Source organism: Apodemus sylvaticus, chromosome 8, assembly GCF_947179515.1.
Source record: "Apodemus sylvaticus chromosome 8, mApoSyl1.1, whole genome shotgun sequence".
In the NCBI taxonomy this organism is placed as follows: Eukaryota; Metazoa; Chordata; class Mammalia; order Rodentia; family Muridae; genus Apodemus; species Apodemus sylvaticus.
The window spans coordinates 22,247,836-22,268,955 of NC_067479.1; the positions used below are offsets into that span (position 1 = coordinate 22,247,836).

At 42.6% G+C, this 21,120-nt stretch overlaps 1 protein-coding gene and 1 pseudogene across 1 annotated transcript in view; both read right to left on the bottom strand.

Moving 5' to 3' along the window:
- LOC127691090 (60S ribosomal protein L7-like) overlaps nt 1-1,263 on the bottom strand; it is a 1,857-nt pseudogene extending 594 nt beyond the window's left edge.
- The window catches only part of Scel (sciellin), a 103,064-nt gene that overhangs the window by 56,784 nt on the left and 25,160 nt on the right, over nt 1-21,120 (bottom strand). Inside the window, exons 6-8 of the mRNA XM_052190782.1 lie at nt 18,602-18,640; nt 16,852-16,929; nt 14,768-14,833 (exon numbers count right to left, since the gene is read on the bottom strand). Of these exons, the coding sequence (XP_052046742.1) occupies nt 14,768-14,833; nt 16,852-16,929; nt 18,602-18,640 (183 nt within the window). The remainder of the gene's footprint in view (nt 1-14,767; nt 14,834-16,851; nt 16,930-18,601; nt 18,641-21,120) is intronic.

Sequence of the window (21,120 nt, forward strand, 5' to 3'; positions counted from 1 at the left end):
TCCTTGTCTTTCACAAAGAAAAATCTTCCTGCTGTGCCAAAAACTCTTAAGAAAAAGGTTCCTTCCATGCCAGTACCAGAAACTCCCAGAAAAAGCGAAGGAATTTCACAGAGTTGAAGGTGAAGTGCTTGACAGTTTCAGTTTTTGGGTTGTTTGTTTGTTTTTGGGTTTGTTTTGGGTTTTTTTTTTTTTTCTTTTTTGGTTTTTGGTTTTTGGAGACAGGGTTTCTCTGTGTAGCCCTGAGTGCCTGGAACTCACTCTGTAGACCAGGCTGGCCTCAAACTCAGAAATCCTCCTGCCTCTGCCTCCCTGCGCTAGGATTAAAGGTGTGTGCCACCACTGCCTGGCACCAGCATTATTTTTTAACATAGTTTTTCTTGGCATAGTCAGCTTTTTGGAAACAGACTAAACAGAGGCTTAGGGGTGGATAAGTTCCCCGTCCACTCAAGAGTACAGCAGGTGTGACAGCACAGGATGGGGGTGAAATCTGGGGACTCTAACAAACACTGTGGAGTCTACGAGGGGAGAAAAATGGGATCTGAGAATGTGGTGCTATGGAAAAGGTGGCAGAACCATGAGCTGGTGCTTAATGGGAGGCTGAGGAATTATCGGACTTTAGATTGGATCCAAAGAGCTACAACAGGGCAGTGAAAGTAAACCTTAGAAAGTGACATTTCCCAGGCCCTGTGGTCATTTACAAGGAAGGGCCCAGCCTGTGGGCAGATAAGCTAGGGGGAAGATCTTTGGAAAGGAGGGGGGCTCAACATAGATATAAAAATCACCAAATACTGTAACAGGGTCTGTAGGTGCTTATGAAAGACAGAGTCTGATGTGAAAGTCCTCAAAGATGGAAGTTGAGTGACTCAGAGATCTTTAGAAGAAGCCTGCAAAGAAGAAGAAAGGCCCGTGACAACATGGCTTCTAAGGAGAGGTGGAGGGCTAAGGAGGGAAGAGTTAAAATCTAAAGGGAGGAGAAATGGGACCAAACAAGATGGCAGCCTTCCCTCAGTCCCTGTGAGATGCAGGCACAGGGAAAGCCCTCACTTAAAGAGGAGTGGAGGTGTCACTCACCGAAAGAACGAGTAATGACAGAGCAAGGATGGGGAGTCTGATGATAATGGGTGCTTGCCAGAGAGGAAGGGTTTGATGCAGGATGATATCAGCTAAGACCAGGGATAGGAATCTATGATGGCGGTCCAAGTGGGTGGAAATGGCCTGACTGGATTTCTTATGGAGATCAATGGATACGTGCCTAGAAGACATGACAGGCTTTTACCGAGAATCTTGGGGTACACAGGGCACAATGGTTTCCTGGCTTTTGGTTCTGTGCCAGTAGGCAGGAACCACTAGACCAATTTTCATGGAAATACTGCCCTCCAACTTGATTTAGTGTCTGATTCTACATGCTGGGATTATTCTATTTAGGTCGACACCACCATCTTCTCTCTCTCTCTCTCTCTCTCTCTCTCTCTCTCTCTCTCTCTCTCTCTCTCTCTCTCTCTCTCTCTCTCTCTCCACACACACACACACACACACACACACACACACACACGTGTTGGGTACATACATCAACTGATAACTGGTAGTTATCTGTGAGGATTTGCTGATCAAACCCTTTCCTTCCAGAAGTAGACAGAAGATATGGAAGGATCAATCCCAGGTAAGACTAGTACATCACTGGACACCGGATATGCAGACAGGCAGGAGAGCTTCAACCACACAGAAGGGACAATTATTAAGCAGAGACGCCATGAGTCTGTGTCAAGTTTTGTCTATACCAGAAGAAATGTGAGATTTCTTCTATCTTAGAATGGCTGGTGCTTCAAAGAGTAAATACTTGTTGAGTGAGTCTGGGAGGTAGACGTTGGCAGAGAAATAAAATAGATCTGAGATGTTGGAGTTGTGACCTGAGGTGGATGGGGGGGGGGGGCGGGTTATGAAAGCCAAGAACAATGGAGCATGCATAGTTCCCTGGGTGGTAGGTTCACACCCTGCTGGGTCAGCCGCAGGGCAATGCCCTGCCTGCTTCCCTTCACCTCAGAGATGCTTCCATTTGCAACTTTGCTGTTGACAGCCACAGATGACAGAACCCAAGCCCGGGGTGAGGGGAGGATGGGAAAAGCCATTCACAGTGTGCCAGGAACTTTATGCGATCCAGGCAGGGGGATTAAAAATGAAAGCCAGGCAGGAAGCTGTGGCCTGGAGTGTTGTGAAGGGAAGGAAACAACGGACATTTATTGGAGTGATCTTAATTGAATTCTGCTTCGAGAGACTGATGTTTGAGTTTAGATAGCCCCCACTCTCCCCTGTCCCCTTCCTGGCACCCTAGAAACTTTCACAAGATCGATGCCACCATGTTAGTGGATGGAACGGTAAAGAGTCCAGGAATACAAAGCAGTTTTCGAGAGAAACACATGAAAACTTTCAGACTATTACACAAAGACAAGATTGAGGTGTGTGTTGGGGGGAATCCTCTTGTAGAAAGGGCTGTGTATGTTGCCCGTTTTTCAGATCACTTCTGGTCCTAGTGTTGTTCTGGGGCAATGTGCTTGGCTCCTGGACTTGAAATCTCTTCCTGCAGCCCAGCCCAGGGTTCCGTCAAGGACAACCGACGCACACACTTGTGCGCTTCGCTCTCACAGTTCACCGTGCCCGTCTTTCTTGTTTCGCACAAATAGCATTTCCACTCCAGCAATAGCAAAGGAGCTTGGACGGACCAAGAAATAAGCTCTCTGCCGGTCCTGCTGCCCTGGCTGCTCACCGTTGCTGTGCTACCCCGGACCAAGGGACTCTCGCAACTCGGAAACCATAAGCTCAAATATCCTCTTGCTTCTATAAGTTGTCTAGGTCATAGTCTTTTATCACACAGATAGGAAGGTCATTAATACAGTCACCTTATCAATTTAGGAATCTTTAGGGTGGGTGACAAAGTGCAATTCCGAATGTTGAAATCCTCAACTATCAAAATCTCTAATGTCTACACTCCTTAAAGTCCAAACGCTGAAATATAATTCTAGAAAAATAAAATTGAAAAATACTTTAGGAAGGAGCGTGTATCAGCATTGGCAGGCTCTCATATGCATAATTTTATTAGTTCCATAAGCATAACATGTGAGTGCATTTTTTCCCACTGAGGGTTAGGATGCTGTATGTTTCCTCACACGGCATTGCTGGTAAACATCTCAGCCAAGGTTTTGGGTACGGACCTTTGATGTCAATCCCATACTTCCTTTCTCTTTACCACACTACATCTAATCAAGTGCTTTAAATGCAAATTTATTTTTCAAAGGCTGCTAAGTCAGTCCTGGTGTTTCATCCTTATACTCCGAGACCCCATCCCACCCCACCCCCACCCCCACCCCGCCCCGGGAGGCTAACTCAGAAGGCTTTCAAGTTCAAAGCCAGAGAACTCGTTCCCACAGCCACCGAGTTTTAGTATTAGGATAGATACCAGTGTATGGGGCCAGAAAAAGTATAGCCCACTCTTGCAAAGAGCTTACAAGGCACAAGGTCACGTTCAAAGGAAAATTACTATCATGATGTGACTTTCTAGTGGCTAGAGTGACACCCCAAGCATTGTGTCACAATTTCAGGTTTCGGCTGCAGACCAGCTCTTGTCCTACTTGGTATGAGTACAGAAATCATGCTAGTTCTTCTTAAATCTCTGTCTCTAGACAGGCTGGTCTAGAAAGTCACTCAAGACAGACTGCAAAGAATTCTCAGTCCCTGGAGATCCTGACTTTATTTTATTATTTTATTATTTTATTATTTTATTTTATTTTATTGACCAAGTAATTTGACATTTGAGTACTGGGCTTTTTCAAGCATATGTGGATACCTCTGTACCTAATAAAATTTAACTTTAGATTTTTATCTAGAATATAAGTCCACAAGAGTCAGTTCTCTAGAATAGACATGGTTTGCTCTGTTAGAAAGATTGGTTCAGGTTATGGCAATGAGGGGTCTAGACCCTTCTGGTAATGGGGTCTAGAGTAAGAAGGTCAACATATCATAGTGTGGGGGATGCTCCCCCTTCTTGAGCTCCCACGAGACTTAATTAGTAAGAAAAAATCAGCCTAATGGCTTAATCGGCTTATTCATTTATAAGAACATGACTTCAGATTTGTTTTTGCTTTAGCAAAGAAAAAACATAAACTAATATAGATGGTCAATAGACCCAAAGACACACAACTTCTAAAATATTGGTTCAATCATACTAGCTTTTAGTCCTTAGGTAGTTTTTGCAAAGAGGTAATGATGATGATGATGATGATGATATGGAATTATCAGGTGAGGTGGAAAACACATTAACATTGTGAGTACTCAAATGGGTCTACTCAGAATGGATCATAGACCTATATGTAAAACATGAAACTGAGAGATATTTAGAAGAAATGCTTTGTGACCATGGGTTAGACCCGGTACCAAGGCATAATTCATTTAATGAAACCTGAAAACTCAGATTTCAGCACGTTTAAAAAAAAAAAACCAAAAAACTTTTGCTCTACAAATACATGGTTAAAAAAATCTAAACAGTCAGCAACACATTCCAAAAGTTATAAATTATATCTCTGATAAAAGCCGTGCGTTTTTAAAACTCTCAAAAGTCATAAATGGACAAATATGACACCAGAAAGGCGAAATATTGAAATGAATACCTCACAAGAAAAGATGCACATTTGACAAAGGAAGAAACAAAAGAACACAGTGCACAGCTGGTCCCGGGAAAAGCAGCACCTAAACAGTGTTGAGATAAAGCGTGTGTTAGGACAGCTAAAGGGGGCTTTTAAACTGAAAACACTGAACAACAGTCAGGAAATGTAGCAAGCAGAGCTCTTGTCCTTTGCCAGCGCGCATGCAAATGCAACAGACATTTTGACCAAAACCGATGAGGTCTTTACAAAGTCAAGCAGCGCTTATCACGTGACCTAGCACTTGTTGGCGTTTGCCTAAGAGAATCCTTCACACAAACCACAGGGGCTGTTCGAAGCCCTGATGTTTTCTCCTTCAGTGAGTGGATAACTAATCTGTGTTCGTCTCTCTGATAGAACGCCACTTGGCAATAAAACGAAAATAGCACGGAGGGGTGGCGCTTGCACTCTATACATCCAAAGGACTACAGACTACATCATCCGTGAATCTGCTGGGTGATTTTTGCTTTTTTTAGATCTGAGAGCTGAGAAGACAAATAAATACACAGCCCCATTCCCCAAGCGCAAAGATGGTCTTAGGAAAGATGACAGTCTTTACAAGCTCCCCCACCTCCCAAGTCCTCAGAAGATACTTGATTGACATCCACCTCACCCACAGGGCACCACATCCTGGGCTCCTTGCCGGAAGCTTTGTTCCTAATTCCCCTTACCAGGCTTACTACGCAAGGCAAACCCTGCTTGTCTTACTGTGCTCTGCTGCGGTATCGGAAGGGAAGTAACTCTCGCTACAATTTGAATGACCAAACAGCCGTTTAGACCTGCCAGAGCGTTTGTTTGTACTTTGAGAGAACCATGAGACAATCTCTGACAGAGACTGAGACAATACTGCTAAATAGCAAAGCTGTTGCTTTCTTGTCCAACCTGTCTGGCTTTTATGGTTGAGCCAAGGTGATGCTTTGGTGAGTGACAAGTCCTAGGTGTCCTGCCTCGCCCAGCTTTTTTCCTCATTGCTGCTTTGGACATCGACCACCTCTGCATCAGCAACCGCAGCATGGGTCTTTGGCGGACAGAGGAACGTTAGGGACCCAAGGGAGGTAGGGGCCACAGAATCAGCTTTGGGCAAAGAACTGGTTTACTTGTCTGGATAGAGGAGTCGTTTAAACCTGATGTGGGGAGGCCCTGAAGGGGTGGAGTTGTCCCCAAACAACCGAAGAGAAAGCAAGGCCTTGTTCAAGGTCAAGGCTTGACCTTACTTGTTCTGCTAAACACTAATTCTTGTCCTTTCTAATTCTACTCAAAAGTCATTTCAATGAAAGGACAAACCTTGACCCAGGTTAATGTGTTAACTATTTGGGATGTTTAAAATATGCAGTCTGGACACACAGGCATGATTTTTTTTTAAGTTATCTATACTCTGGCATGTTGCCAAGAGCAGACAACATTAATATTTATGAGAGATTCTAGCTAATGTAAAGATTTTTTTTTTGTTGAGATGAAAATGAAATCTGTTGCTTTGTGTGTGTGTGTGAGGCATCAAACTTTGAAAAGAGTTTGGCACCGAGAGAGTTAACAATGCTGCAGCATAATTAGGAAGGTTACATTTTACCATTTATAGTTGCAGATGGAAAAATATAACTACAGTACAAGGTTGCTATGGAAACCTGCTTCTCAATCAGGATTTTTTTTTCTCCCCTAATTCTACCAATCCGCTAACTGGAAGTCAAAACCCATAAAAGAAGAGGTTGTAACAGAATAGGGGTGATATGATATGGGGGTGCACAGGAAATAGTGATTTTTCTCCTTTGGCCAGGTACGTGTCCAGTATCTCAGTTTTATCCCACGTTTATTTTCTTCCTTGTGTTTGAAAGTGATTCCAGAGGAAAACCTCCTGGCTTTATTAGTAGTACTGAAAATAGAGACAATGGCTTTGTTGTTCTTGCTCTCTCCGAATTCCGGCCAGCATTTATGAATATTCATACTGTCCCTTAAGCAAGCGCTGTAATATGGCTTAACAAATTGCTTTGCTTTCTGACACAGCCTCACTGTGTGGCTCAGGCTGGCCTTGAACTCCTGGATCTTTTGTGTCCTCCTTCCAACGTTGGGCTGGTGCAATAATCCCCAGCTAGCGAGGTTCATAAATGAATCTAGGTGAGGTCTAACCACTAGACCTCAGAGCCTCCAAAACACATAGGAGCATTTGCATTCACTAAGATGTATCGGTTGGTACAGAAGGCAGAAAGCAGCTTCCCGATGTCTCTCCTCAGGGACACGTCACAGTCTAGGTTTTCTGTGTGGCACCCGTCTGTTCTTTCATTGGCTCCAGCCTGGCCAATGCTATCACTCTTGCAAAGGAATCACATATGACAGTAAAATGGGGGTGGAGACACAAACACCAAATAAGAATACAAAGATGTGATTAGCGATAGTTGGCTTTTGAGTCTCCTGAAGTAGAGACTGGACATGACACGAGTACTTTCTTACACATAGACAACTCTGTGCTTTGGAGTGAGATGGACAGAAGGGAAGTAGGTGGGAGGGAGCTATCTAGTCAGTCCTCAGACTCAAGCACATAGGACGAGGGCTAATTAACTACAAAGTCACATGGCAGTAACACGCTGAGGAAATACACTGCTTTACACACATTAGGAATCAGAATCAAGGATGGATATGCTTATTAACAAATAACTGTGGATACATTTACTTAGTGCTGCAAAGGGTTATAAGATGACTCCATGTATTTAATGAGTAGTCTATAGTAGTGTTTAAAGGTAATGCACCATTAGTCACACAATGAGGATTATTAATTTTTCTGAGTCCAGATTTCAGGAAAAAAAAAGAAGAAGAAAGCACTTGGGAAGCATTCCATATTCATCCCCTTCGCATTTGATATTGTCGCCACAGTAACTTCATTCTAAGTATGTCACATTTAAAGTCCATCCCTAAGTCAGGATCCCTTAACCCCTTAACCTGAGCTCCTCCCTAATCCCAACCCACCTCCGCACATTTCTTATTGTTTCAGAATCACCTCCACAAGAATATCCTTCAAGTATCCCAGAATCTACCTGCCCAGCTCTAAGCGCCTTAGCAGTGTCTTTGGTTCTACTGTGCATGCCCTGAGCAATCATTTGACACTGAGTGGTTACATCACTATTCTTCTCTTCTCCCAAGATATGTCCCCCAAGTCTACATTACAAGCTCGCCGCGCATATCAGATTGCCCACAGGATATGTGTGTGACTCCTTGCGTTGCTGATAAACTGGTTATTTATGCCTGAGGTTGGCGCCTTTAGCTATGATAAAGAACTCCAAGCTGCAGTGGCCCCTCAGCCTTCTGTTACAGGAATATCCCACCACACTCCCAAATGGCATCGCCTGGGCACGCCTTTACGATCCGATCCTTCTTCTCCCAGGAGTCCCCTTCCGGTTTCCCCTGTGAGTGTGGCTCACGTGCAATTAGTGGCCTTTGGACAATCTCACTGCTCTCAACAGGCAAACCCAACAAAGCCTCAGCCAAACTAAGCTTAGTGTGCTACTGCCACCTAGTGGCGACTTTTCCTCAGCCCACGCTAATCTCAAACACTACCCTAAAGACGGGGTAAGAGAAGGAAGACATGGAGGTCAGCCATAGAACTTGTCAGTGAGGGTGGCAGTAACTGTTGGTATGTTTATGACTTGGAAGAATAGTTTTCTTGTAAAAAGGTAGCACAGAACCCTCCTTTAAGACTGGATGCCCAGAATGCGGGTCAATAAATCCTCCTGTGGGTTACGAGAATCAGTTCTTCCGGGATTTCTGGGTGTAGGATATGGCAGAACTAAACTATCTAACTTAAATAGTGTGGGAATTTTCTGAGAGGATGAAAAATGAGGTGGAGAAACAGGAGTATGAGGCTGCTGAGAGGAGGGAGCATCTGCGAGATGGCCTATAAGGAATTCCAGTCAGTGAGAAACACCTGACCAAAGAACTCGGAGACTTGTGATTGTTGGTGCGTAGCTCAGCCGAAGCTTCTTCCGTCAAATGTCAACATCCCTCCACGTACGTCTCTAGTTAAACTTTATGCAGGTAGCATATTAATAATGCGAGAAGACTTTCTTAGGGAACGCGGAGCTAAGAGGACAGAATGGGCGTAAATCACCTTAGGAAGGTGAGGCGGTCTGCTTACTATTGTTTCTATAAATATAGCCTTGTCACTCATATAGAGGAGTAGAGGGCAGATAGAAGGGAGACTATAAAGAGATCTCCTATTGTCATAATCCAGGAAAGAAAGAATTCAAGGACATATAAATACTAGGAGGAAACTGGATCCAAAATGCATTCAGAAGGCAGAAAACCAGGTCTGCTTATTTCCCCCAGGAACTCATAGTTAAGTAGGAAAATGTGGGGAACCTTCAAGTGCTCTCATGGTAAGCTGAAACTGTCACCACAAGCTAGAATCCCCTAAGAGGAAAATCTCAGTGAGGGCTTTTCTACATTGAATTGGCCAGTGGGCATATATCTTCTGGAAACTGTCTTAATTAAGATAATTTGTGTAGGAAGCCGCAGCCCACCATGGGTGACACCATCCCCTAGATAAGGAACCCTGAGCTGTATAAATACGGGAAATCAAGACAAGCACACGCCAGTAGGCAGATGTGACCGCATTCACTTGTCCCCAGCCTTTACACGGTGGACACGGTATGACTGGTCGTCTGAAGTTTCTGCCTTGACTTCTCTGTGATGGTGGACTATAACCTGGAATTGTAAGATGAAATAAAACTCCATCTCCCTCTTCATTGTTTTTTGTCAAGGTTATTTTACCACAGCAACAGAAAGAAACTGGAAGGTGTTCTAGGGTGTCGAATGACTGGAAATGGTGTTGGTGTTAACTAAGGTGAAAGGCGAGGAGTCCATAAATCACAAATATCTCGAATGAGCTGCGTTTCCGATTATTTCGAGACATTCAGGAGACATTTAAGCAAAAGTGCCAAGCAAGCAGGTGACTATGCAATGGAAACCAGAGAAGTCTGGAGGAACTGTGACCTTTGGCCTCCTGGCCTTACACCCCTGCTGAGGGTGAGAGCACAGAATGCCCTGAGGAGAGAGGAGGAGCTGGCTTTTGGCCTTAGGTACACCAATACAGAGTGATTTGGTATAGAGTCGTGAAAAAGAAAAGGTGACTAAAGGAGAATTATTTAAAATAAAATCCTGAGAGGCTCTGCCAGAACCTGACATATACAGAGGCAGATGCTCACAGCCAACCATTAGACTGAGCATGGGATCCGCAATGGAGGAGCTACAGAAAGGACTGAAGGAGCTGAAGGGGTTTGCAGCCCCATAGGAAGGACAATAATATCAACCAACCAGAGCTCCCAGAGTTCCAGGGACTAAGCCATCAACCAAAGAGTCCACATGGAGGAACCCATGGCTCCAGTCACATATGTAGCAGAGGACGGCCTTGTCGGATATCAATGGGAGGAGAAGGCCTTGGCCCTTGTGAAGGCTCGATGCCCCAGTGTAGGGGAATACCAGGGCAGGGAAATGAGAGTGGGTGGGTAGGAGGGGGAACACCCTCATAGAAGCAGGGGGAGGAGAGATGAGAGAGAGGGGTTCAGGAGGGGAAACCAGGAAAGGGGATAACATTTGAAATATAAATAAATAAAATATTCAATAAAAGAAAACTTGAAAAAAAAAAGAAAGAAAATGTGTGTCGGGAGTCATGTATGGTCACGAAGCGGCACTGTAGCTGTGCAGTGTGAATCACCAGTCTGCAAGACCGGCTGGATCAGGTTATCACTAAGGCCATCAGTGACCTTAGGGGGAGCTGTTCCCAAGAGCTGAAGTAATGGAAAGCAGTCCAATGTATACAGGCGCCATCGGCAGGATGATGAGGAAGAGTGCCAGCTAAATGGATTTGGATGATCTGCCCAGAAAATGTCAAAGACGATATTTTTAAGATGAAAGATTTGAATAAAGAGTAAGGCTTGATTCCAGGGTCAGAACAGACAGATGAACATGATAAAGAATTGCTAATAAAGCTACATTTTTATTCAGTCTTGATTTTAAAAAATGAAAGGAAAATATTTGTGCTGATGGCATCAGATAAAACTTCAGAGAATATAAACCGGTTGACATATCTTGATAATTCAAAACATTAGCCTGGTTATTTGTGTTTCAAAACAACACTTACTATCCAGTGAGTAGAAGGACAACCTCAGAAATCTGTCGGAAAGGGGAAATGGGTTTGCTTAAGCCAAGTTTACATGCTGCACTCTACTGTCATGAATTAAATTGGTCTCTTTAGTATTTATCCCAAATGAAACGCCTTCATATTTTTAACCTTGCCCTCTATTTTGTTTAATCATCCACACCTGAACCCTTCATTTCAAGACTAACGGATGTGGAAGAGAAAAGTGTCATTTTTCATAGGAAGTTTTGTGTTATTTAGTTTTGGAAATTTTAGTTAAGAAATCATTGAAACTCAAAGTTCTGAGCAACAACTACGTGACTCAAACAATTAATTTATCACAATTTACTTTCAAGTGTGAGAGCATTTGATTTCTTTTCATTGACAAGAGTAAAGCCCTACAGAATCACATCTTTTACCAAATTCTATTCTTGAGCCTTAAAAACTATTTAAAGCATTTCAGGCTGGTATCTCAAACCTTAAAATCGGTCTTCATGTCATTCACATTTTCTTTTGTAAAAGACACTTTGGTTTATTGTTTATAATTTTGTTCATTATTGGCTTCCAGGGTTTTGCATATAGCTCAGGAAAAGAGTCTAGACTTAGTTATGGGGACTGTTTAAGTTATCTAACAGTGAAAACCTCAGAACGTGTGAGGAGTTTTGGGTTGGTTTATTGTTGTTATTGTTTGTTTATGGTTTTGGTTTTGCTTTGCTTTTTTGAAACATGCAAATGTTTTTATTTAGCTATATGATTTGTTGCATAGTTTATTTTGTTTGAGACAGGGACCTGCCTGGTTCTGGTTAGCCTGGAGCTCTCCATGTAGACCAGGCTGGGCTTAAGCTCAGAGATTCACCTGCCTCTACCTCTAAAGTGCTGGGATTAAAGGCTAGGCTAAATGTGTTCTTTTTTTAACCTTATTTTAAAAATCCTTTCAGACTGGTAGGTGATTACTTAAAGTATAGGTCATCTTGCTGGCCTTGTTTTCTTAAATATGTGGATACAGAGACAGTTATAGATGTAGATGTAAAAGCTAGTATGTACGTACAGATAAACAGACAGTCGAGGGCACAAGTATCCACGTGTAAAGAAAGATGTTAGACAAACAATAAAACTATGAAATCGTGACCTTTGTTAGGAAAACAAATCATTGGTCCAGTTTATGCGATCCAGCACAAATTTTTCAATCCAAACACAGCTCGTTTTGATTTCAAGTCAAGGAGGGAACTAACAGGAAAGAGATGATCCGCGATGTTAAAGGCTACAGAGGTCTAGGAAAAAACATTTGGAGAGAGGCTGTGTCTTGGCGTGGTGGATGTCCGGAGGATGCGCAAGCATTCAACACAGAGAAGCGGTCGAAGATAAAACATTTCAGGAACAGAGCGCGCCTGGGAAAGCGAGCCTGTGCGAGCCGGGTAGTGCTTTGGAAGAAGAGGGCAGGGAGGAGGAAGGAAGAGGATCCCAGTGTATCGTGAAAGATAAAAAGAAGTAACTTCAGCGTTACTGGTGTTAAAACCACAGTCCTCCAGTTTTGTCTTTCGCTGACCTACTTTCATTCACTTTGGTTCCTATGGGGACAGAGATCTGTTTTTGTAGCAGTTCACTCCCTTTCGTCATTAATAATTGCTCTTTTTTTGTCTTGGCATTTACTACAAAGTCTACTTATCAACCCTGGGAAGGCACTGGCATTGAAGAAGAAGATACTGTACTCAACTCCAAAGCACTTATGCCTTTAGAGTGAAGCCCTTGTGCCCGGCGTGGCTGTGTCTCGTCTCAGTGAGAAGCCTTTCCGATGGATCGCGCATTATGTAAATACTGGTGATCCTGAACGGGAGCCGAGAGCTCCGTTGATCATTGATCGTCGAAACCCACAATCCCATTTCCTTAGTTCTAGTGCTCTGGATCTGAGCCAGATTTTTTTTTTTAAGGGAACACTGTTATTCATTTCATCTTCCTTGTTTAAGCACATCTAGCCCATGGCTAAATTGCTGTGGCTGAGAGCCAGGGCTACCAGCTCTGCAAACCCAAACCCACAAGCTCACCGGGCCTTGACTACATGAGATTTTTGACCAATCAGGACCAATCCTTGCACATTTTTACAATTTTATATAATCACTTGCCCATTGTGATGATAATTTACACTAATACCAGAAGCAGGATGAATGGACCAAAATTAAAATTGATTTTTGAAATATCTAGTAAATACTTCTAGCAAAAATGACATTTGTGGCCTATCGAAGAAAAAGAGAATGCCTCTCCTGAAACTTGGAGGTGGGGGTGGGGAATACTTTATCGGACAAAGAGAAACGTGAGTGGTTATAGAGCAATTATCTGGTAATTCCCTGAGGAAAAGGGGGTTTTACACTAGAAATATAATCATACTTGTCCATTCATACAGCAGGAAGTCACCTGCAGATATATATATATGTATGTATGTATGTATGCATGTATATATGCATGCATGTGTGTATGTATGTATGTATGTATGTATGTATGTATATGTATATATGCTTAAGAATAAAGCTTTTTAAGAGAAAGTGGATGTTATTCCACATTTTGGTTACTTAATGTGACTAGTGGCATGCCATGTCTATATATAAATATATAGAAAGATGGAGAGAAGTAACTTAATGTCTTTCACCAACTGCAGTCGAATTTTATATTTACAGATCCAATGATGTTAAAGGATATATTCAAGGATGATATTAAAGGACTCTTATTTCTACAAATTTCCATCATTTGGAAATAAAAGAGTCACTGGAAGCGTGTGTAGCAGATAAACATCTAGAAAATATGCCAAGATTATATCACACACACATACATTTTCACAGATATAAGCAGAAGAAAATCCTGATGAAATATGGAACTATTTTGGTGAAGATATTTTGGCTTCCGACATGGGAAAATTTTGGATACCAGAATGCAAACCTAAAATAAAAGTCAGTCAGAGGCCATAGCTCCTGTGTTAGTGGTGACACACACCATAGGCGTTCAACCCCTGTAGAAGACACTTTTCTAACATTTGTGTTTTGTTCACCAGGAGAGCCCAATAATTCAGAATGGCATTTGACACAAGGATTGATCTATGAACTATTTATTGAATTGTTGGTGTGACCTGCATGGCAACTATAGAATTGAGGTCTATGACTTAAGTTATATTTCTTCTCAAAAGACCAAGTAAAGAGGAAACACTCATTTATCACTTATTTATCACACCACATTTATAAGGAATTTGTCACACTTTTGCCAGCTTGTCTTCTGGCCTTGAAGCAGATGGACCCACAATGGCGCCCCAGCCGGAGGTTTGACTCATTTCTCTCCCTTTCACTATTAGGAGTTGACTTGTGTCCCCTGAGATTCCCATGTGGACGTTTTGACTTTTTATGGCTGAGAATGTGGCATTTTGGGGAGCAAGGTCTTTTCAGATATTGTAAGTTAACGTGAGGTCATACTGGAATAAGACGGAGCCCTGACCCAACAGGTCTGGTGTTCTTTAAGGCAAAAGAAGTTTGTACTCAGCTATTTGCAGAGAAAGGATGTCATGTGAAGGCGGCAGTTGGCACGGAAAGTCAGACTGTTCAGATAAGATGACAGCAATGATTGCCAGAAAGACGGCAACTACTTAGGAGAGCAGACGTCGCTCACGGCCCTCAGGAGGAGCTGGTCCTGCTCACATCTTTGGTGATCAGTTCCCACCGTTTATTCCCCCTGCATCTGTAGCGCTTTGTCATGGAAAGCATTGCAAACTAAAATGGGCACCTCCTCACTTCTTACAGCTTGTCAGATTTCTCACCAAGGGCGCTGGTAAGCCTGACCCCACCCCACTGGGCACTGTCTTCTTCAGTGTTCACAGAACTGTCACCAATTTATTCAAAACATCCACAATTATACGCTGTCAGTGACTAATACACACTTCGTCAGTGACATAGCAATTGCCTCTGAGACCTCCCCTTACCTTCTGATGGCTCCTGCGCCAGGAGAGGCGTCGTGACCAGGAGGGGGTGGTGGGAACCAGGACTGTCTGTTAAGAAATAGCAGCAATCATTAACCACGGTGTTTGAATGGCTGATCCCACCCTCATGTCCTGGGGTGGGAAGACAGTTGATAGCTAAAAAGGCAGCAAGATACATTTTACAGAAAGCCTTGGAAATAAAATAAGTAGCATTTCATAAATGAAGTAGGAAGGAAGGACCCCAGACTTCAGGCTATTTTCCCCAAGTGAACCGCTGTTTCAGTTCCTTTGACACCAAATGTGGAAATTTCTTTCAAAAGTAAAAAAATTGTAAAAGATATCAGCTGTTAAGCCTGGACTGAAGGTTTGTGTATATCACCACATTGTTCTTCCTCTCTGTCTGTCTTCCTGATCTAATTCATATTCGTGATGAAGTAACAACTTTATTCTCTAGCTGAAATCTGATTCTTAGACTCTACGCTACAACTCCCTGACGAGGAGCCTAGAACAGCAATGACTGACACAGAAATGTTAGCCTCAGCTCCAACATCTGCTAGAAAGATGACCTCATAGTGCGGGGACACAACTTCATATAGCTCTCCCTGCGGCCGAGGGCCCTGCTGAGAAGGCAAGATAAGAAAGACAAAAAGAAAGAAGTGGGGAAAGAGAGAGAGAGAGAGAGAGAGAGAGAGAGAGAGAGAGAGAGAGAGAGAGAGAGAGGCTGGGAAAGGGATGGGAGATAGGAAGCTAGGACTATTCCGGCCAACGTTCCTAAAGTAAACCAGCTTGAATTGCTTAATGCAAGTCTCTCCCGTTGTCATAACTTCAATCTAGCCATAGCTTTATGGCAAAAAGAAAAGAAAAACGAAAAGAAATCCTATTTTACTCTATGCCACATTTTCTTCACCCATCCCTCCACTGTTAGATACCTAGAATGGTTTCCACAGCTCAGCTCTTGTGAGTGTGTATCTGCTGGAATGAGGAGTGCACACTGGTGTATGTGATTGTGTTTATTTTGATTTTAAGAGACTAACGTTAAGTATTTTTACACGTGTATCTACTGTCCATTGAGAATATTTCCCCCTGCCCTGTAACCCTCTCTCCATCCTCCTCCTCCTCATCCATTTGTCTGGGATATGCTGACTTAGAATCCTTTGGGTAAGTCCTCAGGAGTATACTGCCACACAGATTTACTTTTAGTTTTATAAGTGACAGAAAACCACATGTATATAATGAAAATAAAATGAAATTGTCTAAACTTTAGCCTCTAAAGGAACAAAGGAGACAGAACAAAGTCCCCAGAAAGGGTGTTTAGTCTGCTTTAATGTAGAATTGGCCTAATATGCGGAGAAAAGAGCAAAGCTGTCGGTGCGGTGCGCAGTAACGTGTGGTGTCGGTGCGGTGTGCAGTAACGTGTGCTTATCCACCCATCACAAGCTGTCCGTGCGGTGCGTAGTAAAGTGTGGTGTCGGTGCGGTGTGCAGTAACGTGTGCTTATCCACTCATCACAAGCTGTCGGTGCGGTGCGCAGTAACGTGTGGTGTCGGTGCGGTGTGCAGTAACGTGTGGTGTCGGTGCGGTGCGCAGTAACGTGCTTATCCACCCATCACAAGCTGTCGGTGCGGTGCGCAGTAACGTGTGGTGTCGGTGCGGTGTGCAGTAACGTGTGCTTATCCACCCATCACAAGCTGTCCGTGCGGTGCGTAGTAACGTGTGCTTATCCACCCATCACGGTTTCAGGTTAAGCCACTCCCTGTAGCCCTGCTCTAGAAAGCTTAAAGTAGCATAGCTCTGAACATGCGCTCACCATCGAAGTCACTGGAGCAGCTTGGGACAGAGCTCAGTTGTAGAGTGCTTTCTTAGAGTCCACAAGCTCTGGCCTCAGCACCAACTACCATAAAAACCAAAAGTAGCAGAGCATCAAATCATGACCTGCAGTTTCGAAGCCCTAAGGATACCGTGATAGTTGAAAAAGCAGTTCCGGACACAACTTCAAGCCTCGGGGTGAGGGTGTGGGTGATCTGGTAGTATATAAGAAGTCTTTTTCTAGGATGTTAGCAAGAGGCAGCACAGGGTGCCCATCTTACCTCTTTTTCTTCACAGAAGTGGTAGCAGGGGTTGAAGCCGTGGCGGTAGAGTTTGCATTAAAGGAGCTGCCAGCTGGCCTGTTTAAAGAGCGAGGCAACAGGTCATCTCCACCGTCCAGCTTCTCTTAACACACACGCGCGCGCACACACACACACACACACGCACAAACACAAATACACACATTCAAACACACAGACACACACTCACACACACATATACACACACACATAGACACACACACAAACACACTCACACACACACACACACACACACACACATTCACCCCACATGGGAAACATCTTACAATCTACTCGCATCCACACCAATTGTCCATCTACAATAAAATATTTGACTTGAGGATTAAAAAGCAGTAAGGGAATAAAAGCTCCTCCTCAGTCCACACGTCCTTTGCACTGTCAGTCTCTCATACAGCTGGTTAATACATCATCACTTACTGAGAAAGTCATTAGCACATGGTGTTAATCATGCGCCCTTCAGGCTAATCTGTGTGACATAGGAATTGTGTTCTCTTAGTCTCATTATGTGGGGTTGACAGAATCACACTATGTTTTTGCATTAGAAATATGATCTTAAGTAAAAAAAAAAAAATGAGAGACACACATTTGTAATCTCCACTTGGCATTTATTAATATATTCAGACTTCCAAAAAAAAAAAAAAAGGCAGTACCAACCAAAGAACATTCACGGGCTGGAGTGAGGTCCCCAGCACATGTGTATTAGACAGGCAGCTCAATCTTCACGCTACCCTGTCTGGCCTCAGTGAGAGAGGAAACTCCTAATCAGGCAGAAACTTGATGTGCTAGTGTGGGGGATACCAGGGGTGGTCCCACCCTCTCAGAGGAGAACGGGAGGGGGATGGAGTAAAGAGACTTGGTGAGGAAGGGACCAGGATGGGGAGCAGCATTTGGGATGTAGACAAATTAATAATTAATTAATTAATTAATTAGTTAATTAATTAATTAAAATGCCAATGACCCAGGGTCTGTTTTACACATTAAGACTGGGATCTGCATAAAAAAATTACCCATAAATATAGTTTTTAAAGTAACTACATTTGAAAAGTTCAGCTAACTTGTGTTGCCTATTAATACTAGGAGTGTATGCGAAGGGAAATATATTTGATATCTCATGATTCAGCACTGAGGGGGAGACATTGGTGTGAGGGAAGACGATGAGGTACGGAGTGAGAAAGAGTTGGTTGCCTAAGAAATGGGAGAAAACCAGAGTCTGTTCTTTTGCTTTGTGTGTGTATGTGTGTGTGTGTGTGTGTGTGTGTGTGTCTTTGGCCAGGATGTATTTCTGCACACCACTTACATCGGTCGTACCAGAGGAGGCCAGAAGAGGGCATCAGACACCCTAGAACTGGAGTTACAGACGGTTGTGAGCTTCTATGTGAGTGCTAGGAATCAAATCTGGATCCTCTGAGAGACAGCCAGGGCTCTTAACCACTAAGCCAGCCCTGAGTCCATTTTTAAATATAAGGCTCCAGGCATTGATCTAGGCCTTAGTGATTGGTTATAGTGATGGTCTGTACGCTCTTAGCATACAAGTCCAGCCAGGAGGTACTTGACGCTCTGAAGCCTATTTTGGTTCTTCTCCTCTGCTACTGACTCTGCCAACCACACAGGGCTGTGGTTCTGTTCTAATGACAGGTTGCCTGAAGGTGGGAAGCCCTGGCTGTTTGTAAACGCATACAAGGAGACACACATCAGTTAAGAAAGTACTTACGTCTTGGTTGATTCTGGTGTTCTAAACGTGGACAGCGTTCTAGAGAAAAAAAAAACAGTGGTGTAGTTTAAGCAATGGTGAAAACCTAATCAATGCTTCCTTTATTTCTGCTTGTCCATGAATTTGAAGTTACTAGGAAAAGCTAGAGGTCACTCGAGAGGAAGAAAACCCCTAGCTATTTGGAGAACTTTGGTGAGATGCTTTCACGATGCTTAAAGCTTCGTGTATTAGATCTCGAGATATTTTTCTTCAGAAAATTCATTATTATTTAAGTCCAATGTCTTAAGATGCTAGACTCTATAATTTTCTTAAGAATACAAATGTAAATGAATAACCTTAACACTGTAACATGGACATGGAGGCGGTAACAATGAGGACCTATAGCAGTGGAGCCTCTGGGATTGTAAGCCAAGCTACATTTCATTCTTTCATGAGTAAGAGCAAAGGTTTCCACTTGAGAACTATTGTTCTAAAACTATAGGAGGTCATGTGGCCTCACAAGGCTGCACCAGATCAAGCCGTCAACATTCCAGAATACAGCAACCAGGGGATCCAAGCCCTCGCTCCCAGCTGGAGAGGTATGGACAATCAATGGTTTCTAGAGAGTCAAAGGCTTTCTTTCAGACTGCTGTTCCTTGTAGGCTGGCTATGTTTCAATAGATGGTGCCACACCCATAACTACACAGGTCACACAAATTTGACTTGGCTTATACAAGGAGCATTAAAGACACAGGGGGTCAGGGGGCGGGGATTCAGCAGTTAAGAGCACTGGTTGTCCTTCCTGAGGATCTAGGTTTGATTCCCAGCACCTCCGTGGCAGCTCACACCCTCACCCGGCCTCCTCTAACACCAAGGCATGCACATGGTGCGCAGATAAACATGTGAACAAAACATAAAATAAATAAATGAAAACTGAAGAAGGACACTAAGGCAAGAGATGGATCTAGAAGGAGCTGCAGGGAGGGGTGTCAGTGAATATACGATATGCAAAACATATCATATGCACATGTGAAAGAAATGTTCACAGAATTAATTGTTGCTAAATATAGAGAGGGTAAGAATTTACAAAACACACCAAGCATGACAGTGAATTGTAAAGTAAAAGTAAATAATATTATATATTATAATATTATATTATATATTATATGTATTATATAATACTATTTATATAATATATTATATATAAATAATATTATATATTTATATGTATTATATATTATATAATAATAAATAATATTTTATTATTGTTATATAATAAATATATTGTTATATATTTATTCTATATAATATTATTAATATAATAAGTAAATAATATTATATATCTTATATTATATATAAGATTATATCTGAGACCTTTCCGAAGTTACTGTGTGCTGCTGCTGCCTGTTGGTTAGTCGGCAAGCCAAGGTTTGGGCCTTGTCTGTTTTGGTGACAGTGCTTCTGTCTGATTCCCTTCACACACAACACAGAAGTCTCCATGAGCAACTTGTCAAACTTCTTACAGATTTTTTCTCATGCCTGAACAATTTTATATTTAATTATTTTCTTGTGGAACAATTTTCCATGTGTTACATTTTATAATATTTAAAAGTAAAAAAATAAGGCTGGCGAGGCCTCCTCGCCACTGCTTTTGATTTTGAGTGTATAGTTTTCTCAGTTGTCCTCCTTCCTGACTCATTAGGATTTTAACTCACCTGTGATGATTTTATATGTCTTTTTATAGTGCAGTAGTGTGTGTGTGTGTGTGTGTGTGTGATGATTATACTTCCTATGTTGGTAAAATGTATCAATGAAATGCTTCACTAGTCTTTTTTAAAAAAAATTCTGTTGCATAATGATCTGTGTTTGCTAAAATCATTTTCTTCTGAGCAGACAGAAGCCACATTTATCAACTTAAATTGGTCATCAAGTTGGGACCATTTGATTGGGTTTTAAAAAGCATGGTTAAAAATGTTACCATATTCTGACCCACTGCACAGCTGCCTGCATACATTCTAGGCCCTTTCTTCCTCCTCTGCTACAGTTTTGGTGCCAGGGGTCAAAGGTGGCAGCATTAATACACGGAAAGAACTTAGCTGCCTGAATCACTCACTTCCCGGATACTAGGCTCTCATGAGTCAAGCCATTATCTATTGTATCAAACCTTTTAGTTTTGTGATGAAGGAGAGACGGACTGAAAACACCCTATCTTAACAAATCAGTTTACTTCAACAAATGAACTTAGGCTGGGTCCTAGAAGAGAACCCATTGTTCTGCTAGTTGGACACGTTATTACATCTACTCTGTATAAACATGCATTAACGCACCTGGGAAGCTTCTTTTACAGATGACTAACAGAGAAACCCACAACTGACAAAGGCGCAGAGAATAAGAAACTGCAAAATGCTCAACCCTAAATGGAATATATATAGCATACTCTCTCCTCCCAGAGCTCAGAGATCTGCCTCATGGCAGAAAAGGGGGCAGAGGGAGAGTAAGAGATAGAAAGCAGTGGTCAGCTACAAAGGAGCTATGCACTC